Source organism: Danio rerio, chromosome 12, assembly GCF_049306965.1.
Source record: "Danio rerio strain Tuebingen ecotype United States chromosome 12, GRCz12tu, whole genome shotgun sequence".
In the NCBI taxonomy this organism is placed as follows: domain Eukaryota; kingdom Metazoa; phylum Chordata; class Actinopteri; order Cypriniformes; family Danionidae; genus Danio; species Danio rerio.
Genome location: NC_133187.1, coordinates 19275001 through 19299186, shown reverse-complemented (window position 1 = coordinate 19299186; position 24186 = coordinate 19275001). Strand labels below are relative to the sequence as shown.

General features: G+C 34.0%; 1 protein-coding gene across 3 annotated transcripts in view; it reads left to right on the top strand.

The window, feature by feature from the left end:
• Nucleotides 1–24186, top strand: part of ccz1 (CCZ1 homolog, vacuolar protein trafficking and biogenesis associated) — a 56671-nt gene that overhangs the window by 8570 nt on the left and 23915 nt on the right. For 2 of the 3 annotated variants that reach the window (XM_017358438.4, NM_200134.1), the window contains 5 exon segments: nt 3164–3245; nt 8020–8081; nt 8731–8842; nt 10690–10723; nt 11680–11797. In XM_017358438.4, coding sequence (XP_017213927.1) covers nt 3164–3245; nt 8020–8081; nt 8731–8842; nt 10690–10723; nt 11680–11797 — 408 coding nt within the window. 3 annotated transcript variants of the gene reach the window in all.

The following is a 24186-nucleotide window of genomic DNA, read 5'->3' as shown; positions in this document are numbered from 1 at the left end:
GATAAAAAAAAAGAAATCAGTTATAAGAAATGTGTGTGTTAATATGTTAATTCTAAATTATGGTAATAAATATACTGGAGGGCTATTAATTCTGTCTTCAATTGTTTACATTCCTTCTTTGGTCTGCAAAAAAAATCTATTTGGCAGATCATTCATTAATATTTTCAGAATGTCATGAAAAAATGGCAAAGAAACCATACTTTAATGTCCATATTAAAATGACACTTTTAATAGATTCTTATGGTGGCCTGTAGCTATATATTGTTGTAACGCAGCTGCACAATTCTGGTTAAATTGAAAATAGAATTTTTTTTAAAACACAAAGTTGGATGAGCAACTAAACAGAGCTTTTGTTTAAAAAAAGGGTTAATTTAACCTATTAATTTACCTGTTCACAAATATCTGAATGGACGTTTGTCAAAAATGTCAATGTATTGATTCAAAAAACATAAGTTTGAGTAATTCAGAGACGGATTTAAAGACTAAACCAGATCATACACCTGACGAAAAGTGCTGGGCCGCACCACATCTATAAAAACTCCACAATATCACACATTGGTCGCCCACATTCTGTACACAATCATATTGGTTATTAATGCAAGACTACCGACTGTGTTCTGTGGCATGGCAAAAATTGCCATGCTAAAATTGCATACTTCTCAAGTAGTAGGCACTACTTTTAAATTTTTATTTACTTCCTGACTGTAATGTAAGTATGTTCTATGTAATATGAATATGAGTATTATGGAATTCAGAAGTACTGCATTTGTCATTTATCATTGTCATGACCTACCCATATTAGTTGAGCTGCTGCTCTCCCATTCATAAATTCTCTCATGCAGACAGACTGTAGTGCCTATTGGATGTGCAGAATCTCGAGGGAAGTACTATGTCAAACAGGTATTTCTCACATACAATTTTTTTAGTGATATCGCAATATGTGAATACCTAATAGTCACATCGCAGGATGTGCAGTGTGAAGTCAGGATTATAGTTAACCAAGTACAACAGATCCGAACACATGAGAGTTTTGGAATCATCTCAGTTTAACTATAATAAAGTAAAAGTTTATCAGTTGCTTGCGTTTTAAAGGTCTGTGTAAACATTTTAAGTAAGTTTAAAGCATTTTGGCACAAGGTAGTAATTAGTACGTTTAAAGCTTTAGCAAAGTTTGATTTTATTTAATCTTTTACACAAAGAAGAATATACAGCTTTATTGTATATTTGATTATTTTATTTCTGGAGCTGAATACTGTTAGACTCTTTCATTTGTATATTTGCTCTACTTTATTTATCTTTGCTTGTAATTTGTTGATTATGTTTTATGCACTCCCCTTTAAAATCATCCCAATCAAAAAATATAAATTAATTATCTTGTGAAAAATTGCAATATAAATCACAGAAAGTTGAAATATGCCAATATACTTTTTCCAAAATTGTGCATTCCTACTGTTTTTCACATACTGTTGGAAAGTGTGTTATGTTGGGTGCACCTTTAGCCTTTTTAATTATTGATGAATTAGCATTCTTGAATGAGTGGCAAATATTTTTTCACAAAGATTACAAAAAGGGGCTTTTTAATTATTATTTTATTTTACTATTATTATTATTATTTTTTTTTTTTTTTACTATTTTTCAAAATGGAGCACTATACTAGCATTTAAACTAACTTAAAGGTGCAGTAGGTGATCTGCCAAAATGCTAACCAGCTAGCATTATATCTTCGAAACACAGTTCCACCCCTGCTGTCCAAAGCCACACCTCCTGAAACATAAATGCGGGCATGACAGCAGTTAACCCACTAGTGCATGTCATTCGCCAGTTAAAAATGTAGTAGTAGTTGGCCGGCAGCATGCAAGGATTACACAATACTAAGCAATACTCACATCCTATTTTAGAGCAAATATTCAGAGTAGCATGGTAAACAATATAGGGAGCGCGTCACAGGTTGACATTGTTCAAAAAAGAGCCAATGTGATGTGAATATGAAAGCAACTTTACCTCAGTAAAGCAGGCTAGGCGGAATAGCGCTATTTACTTAAGTTTTGTTGTTAAACTAAATAACCTACATTATTGATGCTGTAAAAAGTCCCTTATGAAACTGAAAATATTCTTTCATAATACTAATCAGTAAAATAATCTTTTACCGGAAGATTTAAGTGGCTGAACAACACTTCTGTGCATATAACCCATTCATAGCAAAAACATCTATATAAGCTTTGCGTGACTAAAACACTTTTAAAACATATTACCTGTCTAAAAGAAATGCATCAGCCATGGTGTCATCCTTCCTCCAGCTTACAAAAGTAACTCCCAACATTGATTCAGGATTTTTAAAAGATTTGATTCTGCATTTGATTTTAAAGCTGTGATCTCATGTGTCTCGTATGCACATGAACGTGCGGCGCGAATCCACTGGAGCACAGAACAGAGAAGCACAGAAGCATTCAAATCTACATTTTGGGCTACTTATCAGAATTATGGGAGATGTCTGCCCAACAATATTTAATTGGATGAAATTTTTTTTCAGTCTTATTCCTTACCCAGAATATAAAAATACATATAAATAGATTTGGATCATTTACTTTAATCATTACTGTTGGAATGGGAAGAGACTTTTAACCAGCACAACAAAAAATGTTTCTGAAAACAAGCACCTACTGCTATACAATAATGAAGATATTGTGTGATGTTTTTACAAAAAATATTTCTGATCATCTGGATCATACTTGAAATGATTATGTAGACAAAGCAAAATTATAATCTTAATTAAAAATCACCCCTACTGCAAATGCCTAACATGAATGAGGGTTTACCTTAAATAACTGAGTGTAGAGGACATAAAGGCTGAGAGCTGAGGTTGCAGGGACACAATAAAGCGCTGAAGCCAAAGCTTCTTAATCGCAAATTGTATGGCACAGGGATCCAGATAGACACTTGACAAATTTGACTTTTAATCCTCTTTGTTGAATTCACAACATGACTTTCCTGTCTTGTTTAAAAAATTGCTTTCTCAGAAGTACCTGTCTTTAAGCCTGTTTAAGAATGTTAAATTGTTTTTAAGAATGTTGTTTGTCTTTTTCTCAATTCATTTAAACTGCCTCTTAATAGCATACTACAAGCTACCAAAATTTGTAAGACGCTTTTGTTTTTCATTTTGTAGGAGTGGTCTAGAGCAGGATGACATGCGTATTCTGTACAAATACCTGACAACCTCACTGTTCCCGCGGCACACTGAACCTGAGGTGAGGCAGAAAGTCTAATTTTCCTTTTCAATTTAAACAGTTGCTGCTGCTTGTTTTTATGGACATCGTGATGCTACTTTTTGTAGGTTTGTTTGAGAATATATAAATAAAAAAAAACTTTCATTGGAATATAAATGCTTTATAACATTATAGTATGTCTTTGTGACTTTTAATGAACTTAAACAGATAGTTTATTTCCATGTATATTGTGACATTATTTACTCCATCATTATTTAGCAATAAACAATCCAAAACTGTTTTGAGTTTCTTTCTTTTTTCAATATTTTGGAAAATGTTGAAAACTGAAAGCCATTGACTTTTATGGTACTGAATCACATAACGTGTAGTTTGTTTCTGATAACGAATTACATTATAAAAATTGTAGTCTGTAATGTAATCTACTATATTCTAGGCCACTTTTTTCTAACATATTTGACATAACTTTATTATTTAGCTCCTTGTTTAAGTTAAATATTTCATAAGTGCTGGTTATAAGATTTTTTTAACACAATTTAAAGCATAATAGTTTTTTTGACTAATTTCTTTTGTCTTTGCCATGATAGCAGTAGATATTTTATCTTATCTCATGTTGTTTTACAAGATAGTAGTATTAAGCTTAAAGTACAATTTAAAGGCTTAACTAGTTTAAATAGGTAACCCAGGCAAGTTACTGTAGGATAATTAAGCAAATCATTGGAGTCCAGTCAGGAAAATATTCTTAAGGAGGCTAAAAATGGACCCTAAAATTGTTTTTAAAGATTTACAACTGCTTTTAATCCAGTCCACTTTATCCAGAACAAAAATCGTAAAAACAGTAAAATTGTATTTGCTCTGTTGCATATATATATATATATATATATATATATATATATATATATATATATATATATATATATATCACATTCACATATTACTTGAATGCATTTAAAGTGTGTAGAATTAATTACATTGAAGCATATATAGCTATATATATAGCTTACCTGATTCAGTGTGATGGCTGAGCCTGTTTCTGTGAGGACAACATGCTAATCTGGTCGGATTCCTGACACTACTAACCGTAAATCATCTTCCAATGTCGATAAGTGTGGGCTATAGCATACTTGCTTTTGATGTACATACATACAAAAAAATGCTGCTTCGCAAAGCCAAGTTCACAGAGCCCTGACGGTGTGGTTGACTCGACCATTGAGTACGTTTATGTGGGCAACAATACTTTAATATGATTAAGACCATACTCTGATTAAGAGTCTACCATTTAAACAGTGATTTTTGATTTCCTTAATCCGACTAAAGTCATAACTGAACTAAACAGAAATGGAATTAAGACATGTGGAGTATGCATATATTAGTGACAATATTGAAGTAAACACCGCAATCAAACTATTACCGTTATGCATGTACCATCACATCTCGCTGCATTTTTTGACTAGACTCACACACACGGCTGTCAGTAAAGGACCGCACACACACACACATGCGCGCACACACACACACACACACACACACACACACACGGAAGTTGTTGTTTTTTCTTTCCATTTGACATGCGGTATGAATTAAAATAAGTTTGTCATGGAAGCTTGAATGAAATGTTCATGAGTGGAAGTTAAACTGCCGAACTGCAGTTAAAGTCGAGAAATTGAAGATGAAAGACCTAAAATTACATAAGACTCTGCAGGAAACGTGAATAGCCTGGTGACGCATCATTCAAAAAGCTTATCACATAATTATATTGTTGTCTTATTAAGGCAAAAAAAAAACTATTACTGAGAACCATAAAAGCATAGTCAGTAGTGTCTTCGAAGTTAGTGAAAGATCCAGATGGGCATCCTGCTCATTTAATTCAGAAGGGCACTTTTTTGTCAGACGGCCCACCGGTTTGATTTTCATTCACAGTCATTCATTTTAAAAAGCAACCGGTTTGTTTTATTTGTATATATTTTACTGGAACGCATTAACTCTACAGGTGCCTGATAGTTAGCTGTGGATCTTACATTAATCATTTTATTCCCTTTAGTGAACGCATAAACATCGTCATCATAATTTACTCAAGTGCACGCCTCAATGTCACAGTTTGAAAACCCCTGGTCTACACAACAAACCATCATTATGCTGTACAATAACTTGCCTAATTACCCTAGCCTACCTAGTTAACCTAATTAACCTAGTTAAGCCTTAAATGTCACTTTAAACTGTATAGAAGTGTCTTGAAAATTTTCTAGTAAAATGTTATTTACTGTCATCAAGACAAGATAAAATGAATCAGTTATTAGAAATGAGTTATTTAAACAATTATGTTTAGAAATGTTTAAAAAATCTCTCTGTTAAATAAAAATTGGGGAAAAATAAACAAAATTAAATACAGAGAGTCTAAAAACCCTTTTGTATGAAGAACTACTTTCTTCCGTTATTCATTCACATCTGCAGCTGACATCAGAACAGCAGAAGCCATTACTAATTCTCCAATGTCACTTTAGAGCTAGTATTTGAATGATTGTAATGTCTAAAGTGATGACAAAACAGGTGATTTTGCTCACATTTTAAGATTATAAGGGTAAATCAATGCATGAAATGCCATCAGTCTACAGAGATTTCTCCCAGTATTTATCTGTTGCAGTCGAGAGATCACAATAATTAACCCTGAAATTAAAATCAGCGTAATCACTACCAGATTGCTGTTGTTTGCGATAAGGAAAAACGCTACACACATGGGCATTTCTTTTTTCTTTCTGTTTACTGATCTAGTGTGCAGTAGCGAAAACAGGAGACTAATAAGAAACAGATGGCCAACCAAAAAGTAACTCAAAGAGTTCTATCTCACTCAATACACTACAATTACTATGGTATAAATACAGCACTACAACATACAAAAGTGAGAAATCAACTTAGAAAGTCACTTACCAGTTTTATAATGATTTGATCAGCTGTAGTTTAAAATTACGCTGGGTTATTCCTCCTCTAAGGGCATTTTATGCGGTCACTGTTGCCATCTTGTGGATTGACAATGTCAACCATCTTTGGTCTGCTCAAAGACATGCTAATGGCTGCTGACACGCTGTCTTTCAGAAATTATAAATATATAAAATAGGCACTATCTTTATAAATAAACTGCATAGTTGCAAACTAAACAACTACATTCTTGACAAAAAAGCCTTAAATGTACATTATGTCATCCAACAGCTGCAATATTTGTTAAATATTGTACTGTATGTACTGTATGTGGGCGGATTAATACAAGGGTAAAGAGGCTGGTTGAGTGACTTTATATTTGAATAAGATTAACTTTTTATGAAACAATAATTAAATATTTTTTGTCTTTCATAGAAAAACTAAGATTAATCGATTATTTTAACAAGTGGCTCAGTGGTTAGCACTGTCACCTCACAGCAAGAAAGTCGCTTGTTCGAGTCCCGCTTGGGCCAGTTGGCATTTCTAAAATATGCATGTTTTTACAATCCAAAGACATGCGCTATAAGTGAATTGGATGAACTAAATTGGCCGCAGTGTATGAGTGAGTGTGCAAATGTGAGAGTGCTTCTTAGTTTTGTGTTGCGGTTGGAAGGGCAGCCGCTGCGTAAAACGGAAGCCGGAATAGTTGACGATTCAGTTCCACCATGGCAACCCCTTGATATATAAGGGACGAAGCAGAAGGAGAATGAATGAATAAATCATTATTTTAACAGAAAACACAAACCTAAATTTTAAGTAGGGGAAAATGTAAATCTAGATCAGGGATCTCTAAACTTGTTCCTGGAGGGCCGGTGTTCTGCAGACTTTAGCTCTAACCCTAATCAATCACACCTAAACAAGCTAATCAAGGTCTTACTAGGTATACTTGAAACATCCAGGCAGGTTTGTTGAGGCAAGTTGGAGCTAAACCCTGCAGGGACACAGGCCTTCCAGGACCAAGATTGGTGACCCCTGATCTAGATGGTTGTTCTTGCAAAATAAAGCACTTCCTTCAGCTGCCCAATGTAAAGTGGAGTACTGTTGCATAAGACAGAAGGGGCTTTATTATGTGAAAACGACCTACATTATCCTGATTTTTACAAGGCCACAAAACTAAATACTTAGACACAAAACATTGATCTGAGTTGTAAAAATATGTTATTAACTCCTTTAAATAAATGTAAAAGTGACCGAAACAAAAACTGCTGAATGGAGCACACACTATCCTGCGTATTATTCCAAACAGTCAAAAGCAGAAATGTGAAAGATAACCATATAAATATGGATATGAATATATTCCCTAACAAGATGATTAAAAATGATTCAAGATGATTCAAAGTACCCAGATGAGCCTATGCTATTAATTTCAGCTGTTTATTTTTTTTTCTTGGAATATCATTACCTTGTAATTTTGTGATCAACTAATTAGAATCAAGTAATCCAGAGAGGCATGTAATAAATAATTTTAAATATCCTTGAACAAGAAGACATAAACAATAAAATATTTTACATAAAAACTGAAAAGAATGAAAAATTTAATAAAAATGAGTCAATACATCACGAATAACATACTTCAAATATTTTTTTATCATTTTTGAACGCTCTGCACTGTAAGCAAATTATTGTATAGATAAATACAAGTACTACTATCTGATTGCATTATCCTGATAACATGTAATCAGTTTTTTCCATTCACTGAGCGCCACACAATTTAACTGATCACGCAGAAATCATGCAGTGGCTGATTTTTATGATGTGCTATTAAGCCATGGTCTACAGCTGTGATGGTGAATGATCTCATTGTGTGTGTGTAAACATTCAACAGCTTGCAGGAAGAGACTCTCCCCTCAGGCCAGAGGTGGCTGGGAATCTGTTGCACTATGGGAGGCAAGTATCCAAATATTTCCCACTTTGAACTGAACGGCAGACTCTTGGCCTTCTGCCTGTCTGCTTGAGCTCCATGCTTCAAGAACACAAGCAGCCAGGCGCAACGCTAAGACAACACGCATCAACCAGCGCTGCCAAATATCAGATTGCAAAGGGGTAATTTAATGGCTTTGGTGGCAAAGAGAAAACAAGGAGCCCAGCAGACTTCACAACAGCCCGTCTGTGCAACCATTTGACTGATTGAAGTGGATTTTCTAGATCATTCTGTTGTGATCACTCAAGGAGAGTCTGATTGATTATTGGTAGAGATTTTTGTTGATATGTTTCACTTTGTCATGTGGGTAAAGGGAGCATAGTGTCTAGTGATAACTATGTCGATATATCTTGATAGAAAGCAAAGCAATAATGACAACTTGGAACCTATTTAGAAGGCTTTGAATAATTATAGGCTATTATATAGATTATGGATTATTTATTATTAAATAAAATAATAATAATTCTATATTGATGTTATAATAATAATAATTAAAAGGATTATTGAATTGTTGGGAAATTGAAATGTGGATTTTGGGTACCTTAAGAGTGAATATTTGTATTAGAATTGACATGTTCTGAGTTGTACTGACATCTTATGTAACATATGTTACAGATTTTTAACAGGACCAGCAAATCTTAAAGATCCAGAGGCAAAATTCAGATTTCCCAGGATATTTGTAAACACAGAGGACAGTTACGAGGAGCTACATTTGATTGTTTACAAGGTAATAGGAAAAAAGACAGTAATTAAAACATATATATATTTTTAATTAACTTATTTAATTTTGGCATGTTTCCATATACTTATTCTCATTTCGATGTGTTACAAAAACTGAAACTATGAAGAAAACTATGTACATTTTTTAAGACAAAAGCACAACAAAAAAAATTTTAAGAGTGACTTTTAAAAAGTCACATATTTTATATACCCTACAGAACCTTAAATCAATAATACAGAGAATTTAAAATGCATGCATTTATTTTTGTTTATTGTAAATGTACTTTAGCACTAATGTAGTTTTTTTTTATTAAAAAATTAAATAGTTTAAACGGTTAAAATGTTTTTAATTTAAATAGTTCATTCATTCATTTTCTTGTAGGCTTAGTCCCTTTATTAATAGGGGGTCGCCACAGCAGAATGAACCACCAACTTATGCCAGCACATTTTTACGTAGCGAATGCCTTTCCAGCCGCAACCCATCTCTGGGAAACATACACACATACTCATTCACACACACACTCATACACTACGGACAATTTTAGCCTACCCAATTCACCTGTACCGCATGTTTTTGGACTGTGGGGGAAACCGGAGCACCCGGAGGAAACCCACGCAAACGCAGAGAGAACATGCAAACTCCACATAGAAACCCCAACCAGCGACCCAGCGACCTTCTTACTCTAAGGCGACAGCACTACCTATTGCGCCACTGCATCACCTTTAGTTTAAATATGGCATTTAAATATAACTAAAATGTGACATTTAAAATAAAAGGCAAAAATGTGCAACAAAATTTCTAAAAAATTACATTAAAATGAAAACATAATTTCATTTTCTTCATAAGCTACAATAGTCCTAAAATATTTTTAAAATTATCAATAATAAATTATTTATGGACGACATGGTGGCTCAATGTTTAGCACTGTCACCTCACAGTAAGAAGGTCACTGGTTCAAGTCCCTGGTGGGTCCGTTTGCATTTTTGTGTGGAGTTTGCATGTTCTCCTTGTGTTTGTGCATGTTTCCCCAGGTGCTTCGGTTTCCCCCACAGTCCAAAGACATGCGCTATAGGTGTATTGATTAAACTAAATTGGCCATAGTGTACAGGTTTATGTGTGAATGAGTGTGTATGGATGTTTCTTTGTACTGGGTTGCAGCTGGAAGGGCATCCGCTTTGTAAAAAATATGCTAGATAAGTTGGCGGTTCATTCCGCTGTGGTGACCCCTGATGAATAAAGGGACTAAGCTGAAGGAATGACTGAATTAAATTATTCATGCATTTTAATGAGTTAACTTCTTGCAATCATTTATGTAAGGATGTAAATAAGTTTTGTTGTTATAATTTCACTTGTATATATTATGTTCATTAACATGCATTTTCACATACGACTGCACACACACACACACACACACACACACACATATACATATTATTTTACAATGGACAAACTTGCATCTCAAACGAGATGCATATTTTGCTTAAACAATTAATTCAAATGCTTTTAACAATCCAATAATAATGTTCAATATTTCATAAAAGAAGAGAAATAACCCTGTGTAACAAAAAGGTACTGTGCTGAATTTGGACTGACTGCAGAAGAATTTTTAATTAAGTAAACTCGGATATTCAGCAGTTTTACCAGAAGAAATTTTTGAATTTATATCATTAGATTGACATTATGAATCTTATCTAATTTATCTTGCTTCCTACTTCTGCTATTTTATTGTATTTAATAAATAGTTTTTTTGTGATGAAATAGCCTTTGTTGCTGGCAAGGAATTAAATGAAAATTATGATATGCGTTAAATTCATATTTGACTTTTTCATATTTAACTTTTTTTTTTTTTTCAGGCAATGAGTGCAGCTGTATGCTTCATGATAAATGGTAAGTTTCTGTTTTTTCCCATGTCAAGCAATTTTTGCTCAAGTTTAGGCAAGTTAAGGTTTGGATATATATATATATATATATATATATATATATATATATATATATATATATATATATATATATATATATATATATATATATATATATATATATATATATATATATATATATATATGTGTGTGTATATATGTATATATATATATACACTTATATATAAGGACAGTGTACAAATCATTATGGAACACAATAGGGCTGCACGATATTGAAAAAATCTGACATTAATTATTGTGATATGAATACAGTTTCACCAGATGGTTTGAATTCTCTACTTGACTTATTCTAGTGAGTCTACAAGTATTTAGGTACAGAAATTTAGTAATCACAATGTAAATTACTTGGGATTGCCTTGTGTCTCATGAAAAAATATTGAAAATATAAAGATTTTTCTTTTCACTTTTAGAAATAATAGGTCAAAATAAAGTGAGATTTTACTTAAAACAAGCTAAATAATCTGCCAGTGTGGGACGCAAAATAATGCAGCTATATGCTTATGAAACAATTCTAAGAAACACATTTTTGTACATGTAAATGAACACTATCACATCACATTAACACATCATCTTCTTTGTATAGATAATTTAATGCAATTAAATCTTGAAATGCTCCGTCACCGGCCTTAAAAACACATGCAAATGGTAAACTTTCCCTTTACTGTGGTTAATCTTAGCAGTCATGTGTTTTGTGGCTCCTGGTCAACAGTAATCCAGATTCAACATTGTAACTCCAGCTATGTGATTATTGCGGATGCTCACATTGCGATATCAATGCTGAAACAATATATTGTGCAGCCTTAAAACAGAGACATCTGAGTTTTACTTTGGGCTGTTACTTTAAAGACTGTATCAGCCAAATGTTAAGCATTTCTTAAACTTTCCTTCTCTCTGTGTTAATAGCCTCGGTGGATTTGAATCGGGAGTTTTGTGAGAAATTAGACAGCTTGGTTGGACCCCAACTCACCCTGCTGGCCTCTGACATATGTGAACAGTACAACATCAACCGCAGGATATCAGGGTCAGTGCTACTCCAGAGCTTTAGTACTACTGCTAATTAAAAAAAAATCTGTGTTAAATGTGCATAAAAATCTAGATCTAATGTGTAAAATCCTGGGGGGAAACAGGCCAATCAGAACAATATACAGACTCTGGCGATCATTGAAAATACATGCCCCAGGCTGTGTTTGATTGGCCGCAACGTAGGAAACATTCTACTGATATTTATGTGGTATTACAACAATAATAATTTTCTCCTTATTTTTAAGTTTATCTTAGCCTCTATTATACTCACTATGTAAATGGGAAAGACTTTAAGGAGATTAATTAGTCAGCCTTGTATGACCATGAAGCCTCTCAGCTGTTTAAAGCTTATCAGAACACAAGAGCATGATATGTGGATTATAAGTTTATTTAATGCCTCTCTGAAGAGGCATAAGGTCTGCTTAAATGTATATTGTGTTAGTTTAACGTGTGTGTTGTGACATTTGCAACATGTTTGTAAAGAGGCAACAGACACATGTAAACTGCTCAATTTCTAAACTTCCTGCCTCTTTTTTATATACGTTAAAAACTTAAAATACAAGTACATTTCCGTTTGTCCCTTTTGCTGAGAATAATCATAATCTAGCCTACATTAATAACAATTTTTAAATATTTTTTAAATATTTTTTTAATATTTAATATTTAATACCTTAATATTTTTTGACAATTGAAATATGATTGTTTTACATCGTCATTTGTAGCATCGCAGCGCGATGTGTTTCTGTGTGAACATCAGATTAGAGCTCATTAATATTCAAGACTAAGGATGCATTGATTATAGATTTTGGTTGTACGATAATGGTCTGTGGAATAAGCACGGTTTCATGCTTATCATGATTATTATGCATTCATTAGGCTGGCTTGTGTAGCAAGCCAGACTACTGTTATCCTATTAAACTTATTATTAGGCTGGCTTGTGTAGCAAGCCAGACTACTGTTATCCTATTAAACTTATTAGGCTGGCTTGTGTAGCAAGCCAGACTACTGTTATCCTATTAAACTTATTATTATTATTAGGCTGGCTTGTGTAGCAAGCCAGACTACTGTTATCCTATTAAACTTATTATTATTATTATTCTATATTATTCTTCTTCTGAGACTAAAAATTAAACTCTATCTCGTCCTAGGCCTTTCAAGCTATGACCATCAAACTCGGGTCAGACCTCCGAACTATTCTGACTCGAGTTGCTATATCCTTTCCGACTGATCCGACTTTCGGTTTTCCGAAAAACGTCCCGGGACCGTCGGAAAAATCCCATAGACGTAACATTGGATCAAACTTTGTGACCTCATAACTCCGCATCAGAAAGTCACACAGACTTCTAACTGGGCTCATTTAACTCAGACTATCAAACTGCCAATGACTGATCACCTTTAAACTTTCTGGCCACGCCCTAGCAACCACTTTTGGACCCTAGAAACCGTCCCATAGACTTCCATTGCAAAATACTCTCATTGACTTTGCATGGGATCAAACTTTGTGAGCTCATAACTCTGCATCAGACTGTCCTACAGACTAATGATTGAGCTCATTTAACTCAGTCTAGCCAGCAGCCAATCACTGATGGCCTTTTAACTTTCTAGCCACACCCTAACAACCAGATACTGCACCCTAGCAACTGTCCCATAGACTGCCATTAAAGAGGTTCAGACTGATATTGTCATGCTGCAGTGTGATAGAGACATGGGGGTTGTTTTTAACTGTTCATACTGGCAAGAAGCTTTGATACATCGTCAGTCTAAGCTGTCAATCAACTCCATAGCAACAAAACAGACTAACCTAGCAACGATATGACACCAGCTATATCTCAGCATCAGAACATCGTAGAGAGGCGGGGGTTGGCTTGTTTGAATCAGGCTCGCACACCATCTATCTATCTACCTCTACCTATCTATCTATCTATCTATCTATCTATCTATCTATCTATCTATCTATCTATCTATCTATCTATCTATCTACCTCTATCTATCTATCTATCTATCTATCTATCTATCTATCTATTTATCTATCTCTAACTATCTATCTATCTATCTATCTATCTATCTATCTATCTATCTATCTATCTATCTATCTATCTATCTATCTATCTATCTATTTATCTATCTCTAACTATCTATCTATCTATCTATCTATCTATCTATCTATCTATCTATCTATCTATCTATCTATCTATCTATCTATCTCTAACTATCTAACTATCTATCTATCTATCTATCTATCTATCTATCTATCTATCTATCTATCTATCTATCTATCTACCTCTATCTATCTATCTACCTCTATCTATCTACCTCTATCTATCTATCTATCTATCTATCTATCAATCTATCTATCTATCTATCTATCTATCTATCTACCTCTATCTATCTATCCATCATGCTAACAACATGCTAATTCATGCTAGAATCATGCTAGTTACATGCTAATTCATGCTAGAATCATGCTAGTCACATGCTAATTCATGCTAGAATCATGCTAGTTACATGCTAATTCATGCTAGAATCATGCTAGTCACATGCTAATTCATGCTAGAATCATGCCAGTCACATGCTAATTCATACTAGAATCATGCTAACAACATGCTAATTCATGCTAGAATCATGCTAGTCACATGCTAATTCATGCTAGAATCATGCTAACAACATGCTAATTCATGTAAGAATCATGCTAGTAGCATGCTAATTCATGTTAGAATCATGCTAACAACATGCTAATTCATGCTAGAATCATGCTAGTAACATGCTAATTCATGCTAGAATCATGCTAACAACATGCTAATTCATGCTAGAATCATGCTAGTCACACGCTAATTCATGCTAGAATCATGCTAGTCAAATGCTAATTCATGCTAGAATCGTGCTAACAACATGCTAATTTATGCTAGAATCATGTCAGTAACATGCTAATTCATGCTAGAATCATGCTAGTAACATACTAATTCATGCTAGAATCATGCTAACAACATGATAATTCATGCTAGAATCATGCTAGTAACATGCTAATTCATGCTAGAATCATGCTAACAACCTGCTAATTCATGCTAGAATCGTGCTAATTCATGCTAAAATCATGCTAGTAACATGCTAATTCATGTTAAAATCATGCTAGGTACATGCTAATTCATGCTAGAATCATGCTAGTAACATGCTATATCATGCTAGAATCATGCTAGTAACATGCTAATTCATACTAGAATCATGCTAGTAACATGCTAATTCATGCTAGAATTATGCTAACAACATGCTAAATCATGCTAGAATCATGCTAACAACATGCTAAATCATGCTAGAATCATGCTAACAACATGCTAATTCATGCTAGAATCGTGCTAACAACATGCAAATTTATGCTAGAATCATGCTAACATTATGCTAATTCATGCTAGAATCATGCTAACAACATCTATCTATCTATCTATCTATCTATCTATCTATCTATCTATCTATCTATCTATCTATCTATCTATCTATCTATCTATCTATCTATCTATCTATCTATCTTTTCATACTTTTTAAAACTGTTTAAATAAACTATTACCGTCAGGCTTTCACAAGCCAGCCTCAAAGTTTGTTCTCAAACTTTAAGAATCTAGTTAATATTATTATTCTTCTTCTGAGACTAAAAATTAAACTCTATCTCGTCCTAGGCCTTTCAAGCTATGACCATCAAACTCGGGTCAGACCTCCGAACTATTCTGACTCGAGTTGCTATATCTTTTCCGACTGATCCGACTTTCGGTTTTCCGAAAAACGTCCCGGGACCGTCGGAAAAATCCCATAGACTTAACATTGGATCAAACTTTGTGACCTCATAACTCCGCATCAGAATGTCACACAGACTTCTAACTGGGCTCATTTAACTCAGACTATCAAACTGCCAATGACTGACCACCTTTAAACTTTCTGGCCACGCCCTAGCAACCACTTTTGGACCCTAGAAACCGTCCCATAGACTTCCATTGCAAAAGACTCTCATTGACTTTACATGGGATCAAACTTTGTGAGCTCATAACTCTGCATCAGACTGTCCTACAGACTAATGGCTGAGCTCATTTAACTCAGTCTAGCCAGCAGCCAATCACCGATGGCCTTTTAACTTTCTAGCCACACCCTAACAACTAGATACTGCACCCTAGCAACTGTCCCATAGACTGCAATTAAAGAGGTTCAGACTGATATTGTCATGCTGCACTGTGATAGAGACATGGGGGTTGTTTTTAACTGTTCATACTGGCAAGAAGCTTTGATACATCATCAGTCTAAGCTGTCAATCAACTCCATAGCAACAAAACAGACTAACCTAGCAACGATATGGCACCAGCTATATCTCAGCATCAGAACATCGTAGAGAGGCGGGGGTTGGCTTGTTTGACTCATGCTCTTACACCATCTATCTATCTATCTATCTATCTATCTATCTATCTATCTATCTATCTATCTATCTATCTATCTATCTATCTATCTATCTATCTATCTATCTATCTATCTATCTATCTATATCTATCTATCTATCCATCTATCTACCTATATCTATCTATCTATCTATCTATCTATCTATCTATCTATCTATCTATCTATCTATCTATCTATCTCTATCTATCTATCTATCTATCTATCTATCTATCTATCTATCTATCTATCTATCTATCTATCCATCTATCTATCTACCTCTATCTATCTATCTATCGATCTATCTACCTATATCTATCTATCTATCTATCTATCTATCTATCTATCTATCTATCTATCTATCTATCTATCTATCTATCTATCTATCTATCTATCTACCTCTATCTATCTATCTATCTATCTATCTATCTATCTATCTATCTATCTATCTACCTATATCTATCTATCTATCTATCTATCTATCTATCTATCTATCTATCTATCTATCTATCTATCTACCTATATCTATCTATCTATCTATCTATCTATCTATCTATCTATCTATCTATCTATCTATCTATCTATCTATCTATCTATCTATCTATCTATCTATCTACCTACCTATATCTATCTATCTATCTATCTATCTATCTATCTATCTATCTATCTATCTATCTATCTATCTATCTATCTATCTATCTATCTATCTATCTATCTATCTATCTATATATCTATCTACCTACCTATATCTATCTATCTATCTATCTAACTATCTATCTATCTATCTATCTATCTATCTATCTATCTATCTATCTATCTATCTATCTATCTATCTATCTATCTATCTATCTATCTATCTATCTATCTATCTATCCATCATGCTAAGAACATGCTAATTCATGCTAGAATCATGCTAGTTACATGCTAATTCATGGTAGAATCATGCTAGTAACATGCTAATTCATGCTAGAATCATGCTAACAACATGCTAATTCATGCTAGAATCATGCTAACAACATGCTAATTCATGCTAGAATCATGCTAGTAACATGTTAATTCATGCTAGAATCATGCTAACAACATGCTAATTCATGCTAAAATCATGCTAGTAACATGCTAATTTATGCTAGAATCATGCTAACAACATGCTAATTCATGATAGAATCGTGTTAGTAACATGCTAATTCATGCTAGAATCATGCTAGTAACATGCTAATTCATGCTAGAATCGTGCTAACAACATGCTAATTTATGCTAGAATCATGCTAGTTACATGCTAATTCATGCTAGAATCATGCTAGTAACATGCTAATTCATGCTAGAATCATGCTAGTAACATGCTAAATCATGCTAAAATCATGCTAACAACATGCTAATTCATGCTAGAATCATGCTAATTAATGCTAAAATTATGCTAGTAACATGCTAATTCATGCTAGAATCATGCTAGTAACATGCTAATTCATGCTAGAATCGTGCTAACAACATGCTAATTCATGCTAGAATCGTGCTAGTAACATGCTAATTCATGCTAGAATCATGCTAGTAACATACTAATTCATGCTATAATCGTGCTAACAACATGCTAATTCATGCTAGAATCGTGCTAGTAACATGCTAATTCATGCTAGAATCGTGCTAGTAACATGGTAAGTCATGCTAGAATCGTGCTAACAACATGCTAATTCATGCTAGAATCGTGCTAACAACATGCTAATTCATGCTAGAAACGTGCTAGTAACTTGCTAATTCATGCTAGAATCATGCTAGTAACATGCCAATTCATGCTAGAATCATGCTAACAACATGCTAATTCATGCTAAAATCATGCTAACAATATTCTAATTTATGCTAAAATCATGCTAGTAACATGCTAATTCATGCTATAATTGTGCTAGCAACATGCTAATTTATGCTAGAATCATGCTAACAACATGCTAATTCATGCTAAAATCATGCTAACAACTTGGTAATTCACGCTAGAATCATGCTAACAACATGCTAATTCACGTTAGAATCATGCTAATACCATGCTAATCTATCTATCTATCTATCTATCTATCTATCTATCTATCTATCTATCTATCTATCTATCTATCTATCTATCTATCTATCTATATCTATCTATCTATCTATCTATCTATCTATCTATCTATCTATCTATCTATCAATCTTTTCATACTTTTAAAAACTGTTTAAACTAAATTAACTATTACCGTCAGGCTTTCACAAGCCAGCCTCAAAGTTTGTTCTCAAACTTTAAGAATCTAGTTATTCTTCTTCTGAGACTAAAAATTAAACTCTATCTCGTCCTAGGCCTTTCAAGCTATGACCATCAAACTTGGGTCAGACCTCCGAACTATTCTGACTCGAGTTGCTATATCTTTTCCGACTGATCCGACTTTCGGTTTTCCGAAAAACGTCCCGGGACCGTCGGAAAAATCCCATAGACGTAACATTGGATCAAACTTTGCGACCTCATAACTCCGCGTCAGAATGTCACACAGACTTCTAACTAGGCTCATTTAACTCAGACCATCAATCTGCCAATGACTGATCACCTTTAAACTTTCTGGCCACGCCCTAGCAACCACTTTTGGACCCTAGAAACCGTCCCATAGACTTCCATTGCAAAAGACTCTCATTGACTTTACATTGGATCAAACTTTGTGAGCTCATAACTCTGCATCAAACTGTCCTACAGACTAATGGCTGAGCTCATTTAACTCAGTCTAGCCAGCAGCCAATCACTGATGGCCTTTTAACTTTCTAGCCACACCCTAACAACCAGATACTGCACCCTAGCAACTGTCCCATAGACTGCCATTAAAGAGGTTCAGACTGATATTGTCATGCTGCAGTGTGATAGAGACATGGGGATTGTTTTTAACTGTTCATACTGGCAAGAAGCTTTGATACATCATCAGTCTAAGCTGTCAATCAACTCCATAGCAACAAAACAGACTAACCTAGCAACGATATGACACCAGCTATATCTCAGCATCAGAACATCGTAGAGAGGCGGGGGTTGGCTTGTTTGACTCATGCTCATACACCATCTATCTATCTATCTATCTATCTATCTATCTATCTATCTATCTATCTATCTATCTATCTATCTATCTACATCTTTCTATCTATCTATCTATCTATCTATCTATCTATCTATCTATCTATCTATCTGTCTGTCTGTCTGTCTGTCTGTCTGTATCTATCTATCTATCTATCTATCTATCTATCTATCTATCTATCTATCTATCTATCTATCTATCTATCTATCTATCTATCTATCTATCTATCTATCTATCTATCTACCTCTTTCTATCTATCTATCTATCTATCTATCTATCTATCTATCTATCTATCGATCTATCATGCTAACAATATGCTAATTCATGCTAGTATCATGCTATTCACATGCTAATTCATGCTAGAATCATGCTAGTAACATTCAAATTGATGTTAGAATCATGCTAACAACATGCTAATTCATGCTAGAATCATGCTAGTAACATGCTAATTCATGCTAGAATCATGCTAACAAAATGCTAATTCATGCTAGAATCATGCTAGTAACATGCTAATTCATGCTAGAATCATGCTAACAACATGCTAATTCATGCTAGAATCATGCTAGTAACATGCTAATTCATGCTAGAATAATGCTAGTAACATGCTAATTTATGCTAGAATCATGCTAGTAACATGCTAAGTCATGCTAAAATCATGCTAGTAACATGCTAATTCATGCTAGAATCATGCTAACAACATGCTAATTCATGCTAATTCATGCTAGAATCATGCTAGTAGCATGCTAATTCATGCTAGAATCATGCTAACAACATGCTAATTTATGCTAGAATCATGCTAGTAACATGCTAATTCATGCTAAAATCATGCTAGTAACATGCTAATTCATGCTAGAATCATGCTAACAACATGCTAATTCATGCTAGAATCATGCTAGTAACATGCTAATTCATGCTAGAATCATGCTAACAACATGCTAATTCATGCTAGAATCATGCTAGTAACATGCTAATTCATGCTAGAATAATGCTAGTAACATGCTAATTTATGCTAGAATCATGCTAGTAACATGCTAATTCATGCTAGAATCATGCTAACAACATGCTAATTCATGCTAGAATCATGCTAGTAGCATGCTAATTCATGCTAGAATCATGCTAACAACATGCTAATTTATGCTAGAATCATGCTAGTAACATGCTAATTCATGTTAAAATCATGCTAGTAACATGCTAATTCATGCTAGAATCATGCTAACAACATGCTAATTCATGCTAGAATCATGCTAGTAACATGCTAATTCATGCTAGAATAATGCTAGTAACATGCTAATTTATGCTAGAATCATGCTAGTAACATGCTAATTCATGCTAAAATCATGCTAGTAACATGCTAATTCATGCTAGAATCATTCTAACAACTTGCTAATTCATGCTAGAATCATGCTAACAAGATGCTAATTCATGCTAGAATCATGCTAGTAGCATGCTAATTCATGCTAGAATCATGCTAACAACATGCTAATTCATGCTAGAATCATGCTAGTAACATGCTAATTAATGCTAGAATCGTGCTAACAACATGCTAATTCATGCTAGAATCATGCTAACAACATGCTAATTCATGTTAGAATCATGCTAATTCATCCTAAAATCATGCTAGTAACATGCTAATTTACGCTAAAATCATGCTAGTAACATGCTAATTCATGCTAGAATCATGTTAAAAACATGCTAATTCATGCTAGAATCATGCTAATAACATGCTAATCTATCTATCTATCTATCTATCTATCTATCTATCTATCTATCTATCTATCTATCTATCTATCTATCTATCTTTTCATAGTTTTAAAAATTGTTTAAACTAAATAAACTATTACCGTCAGGCTTTCACAAGCCAGCCTCAAAGTTTGTTCTCAAACTTTAAGAATCTAGTTATTATTATTATTATTATTTATATTATTATTCTTCTTCTGAGACTAAAAATTAAACTCTATCTCCACCTAGACCTTTCAAGCTATGACCATCAAACTCGGGTCAGACCTCCGAACTATTCTGACTCGAGTTGCTATATCCTTTCCGACTGATCCGACTTTCGGTTTCCCGAAAAACGTCCCGGGACCGTCGGAAAAATCCCATAGACGTAACATTGGATCAAACTTTGTGACCTCATAACTCCGCATCAGAATGTCACACAGACTTCTAACTGGGCTCATTTAACTCAGACTATCAAACTGCCAATGACTGATCACCTTTAAACTTTCTGGCCACGCCCTAGCAACCACTTTTGGACCCTAGAAACCGTCCCATAGACTTCCATTGCAAAAGACTCTCATTGACTTAACATGGGATCAAACTTTGTGAGCTCATAACTCTGCATCAGACTGTCCTACAGACTAATGGCTAGGCTCATTTAACTCAGTCTAGCCAGCAGCCAATCACTGATGGCCTTTTAACCTTCCAGCCACACCCTAACAACCAGATACTGCACCCTAGCAACTGTCCCATAGACTGCCATTAAAGAGGTTCAGACTGATACTGTCATGCTGCAGTGTGATAGAGACATGGGGGTTGTTTTTAACTGTTCATACTGGCAAGAAGCTTTGATACATCATCAGTCTAAGCTGTCAATCAACTCCATAGCAACAAAACAGACTAACCTAGCAACGATATAACAGCAGCTATATCTCAGCATCAGAACATCGTAGAGAGGCGGGGGTTGGCTTGTTTGACTCATGCTCGCACTCTATCTATCTATCTATCTATCTATCTATCTATCTATCTATCTATCTATCTATCTATCTACCTCTATCTATCTATCTATCTATCTATCTATCTATCTATCTATCTATCTATCTATCTACCTCTATCTATCTCTAACTATCTATCTATCTATCTATCTATCTATCTATCTATCTATCTATCTATCTATCTATCTATCTATCTATCTATCTATCTATCTATCTATCTACCTCTATCTATCTATCTATCTATCTATCTATCTATCTATCTATCTATCTATCTATCTATCTACCTCTATCTATCTATCTATCTATCTATCTATCTACCTCTATCTATCTATCTATCTATCTATCTATCTATCTATCTATCTATCTATCTATCTATCTATCTATCTATCTATCTATCTATCCATCATGCTAACAGCATGCTAATTCATGCTAGAATCATGCTAGTTACATGCTAAATCATGCTAGAATCATGCTAGTCACATGCTAATTCATGCTAGAATCATGCTAGTCACATGCTAATTCATGCTAGAATCATGCTAGTCACATGCTAATTCATGCTAGAATCATGCCAGTCACATGCTAATTCATACTAGAATCATGCTAACAACATGCTAATTCATGCTAGAATCATGCTAACAACATGCTAATTCATGCTAGAATCATGCTAGTAACATGCTAATTCATGTTAGAATCATGCTAACAACATGCTAATTTGTGCTAGAATCATGCTAGTAGCATGCTAATTCATGTTAGAATCATGCTAACATTATGCTAATTCATGCTAGAATCATGCTAGGAACATGCTAATTCATGCTAGAATCAGGCTAACAACATGCTAATTCATGCTAGAATCATGCTAGTCACATGCTGATTCATGCTAGAATCATGCTAGTCAAATGCTAATTCATGCTAGAATCGTGCTAACAACATGCTAATTCATGCTAGAATCGTGCTAATTCATGCTAAAATCATGCTAGTAACATGCTAATTCATTTTAAAATCATGCTAGGTACATGCTAATTCATGCTAGAATCATGCTAGTAACATGCTAATTCATGCTAGAATTGTACTAGTAACATGCTAATTCATACTAGAATCATGCTAGTAACATGCTAATTCATGCTAGAATTATGCTAACAACATGCTAATTCATGCTAGAATCATGCTAGTAACATGCTAATTCATGCTAGAATCGTGCCAACAACATGCTAAATCATGCTAGAATCATGCTAACAACATGCTAAATCATGCTAGAATCATGCTAACAACATGCTAATTCATGCTAGAATCATGCTAACAACATGCTAATTCATGCTAAAATCATGCTAGTAACATGCTAATTCATGCTAGAATCATGCTAACAACATGCTATTTCACGTTAGAATCATGCTAATACCATGCTAATCTATCTATCTATCTATCTATCTATCTATCTATCTATCTATCTATCTATCTATCTATCTATATATATATCTTTTCATACTTTTATGATGCTAGTAACATACTAATTCATGCTAGAATCATGCTAACAACATGATAATTCATGCTAGAATCATGCTAGTAACATGCTAATTCATGCTAGAATCATGCTAACAACCTGCTAATTCATGCTTGAATCGTGCTAATTCATGCTAAAATCATGCTAGTAACATGCTAATTCATGTTAAAATCATGCTAGGTACATGCTAATTCATGCTAGAATCATGCTAGTAACATGCTATATCATGCTAGAATCATGCTAGTAACATGCTAATTCATACTAGAATCATGCTAGTAACATGCTAATTCATGCTAGAATTATGCTAACAACATGCTAAATCATGCTAGAATCATGCTAACAACATGCTAAATCATGCTAGAATCATGCTAACAACATGCTAATTCATGCTAGAATCATGCTAACAACATGCTAATTCATGCTAGAATCTTGCTAACATTATGCTAATTCATGCTAGAATCATGCTAACAACATGCTAATTCATGCTAGAATCATGCTAACATTATGCAAATTCATGCTAGAATCATGCTAACAACATGCTAATTCATGCTAGAATCATGCTAACAACATGATAATTCATGCTAGAATCATGCTAGTAACATGCTAATTCATGCTAGAATCATGCTAACAACCTGCTAATTCATGCTTTAATCGTGCTAATTTATGCTAAAATCATGCTAGTAACATGCTAATTCAT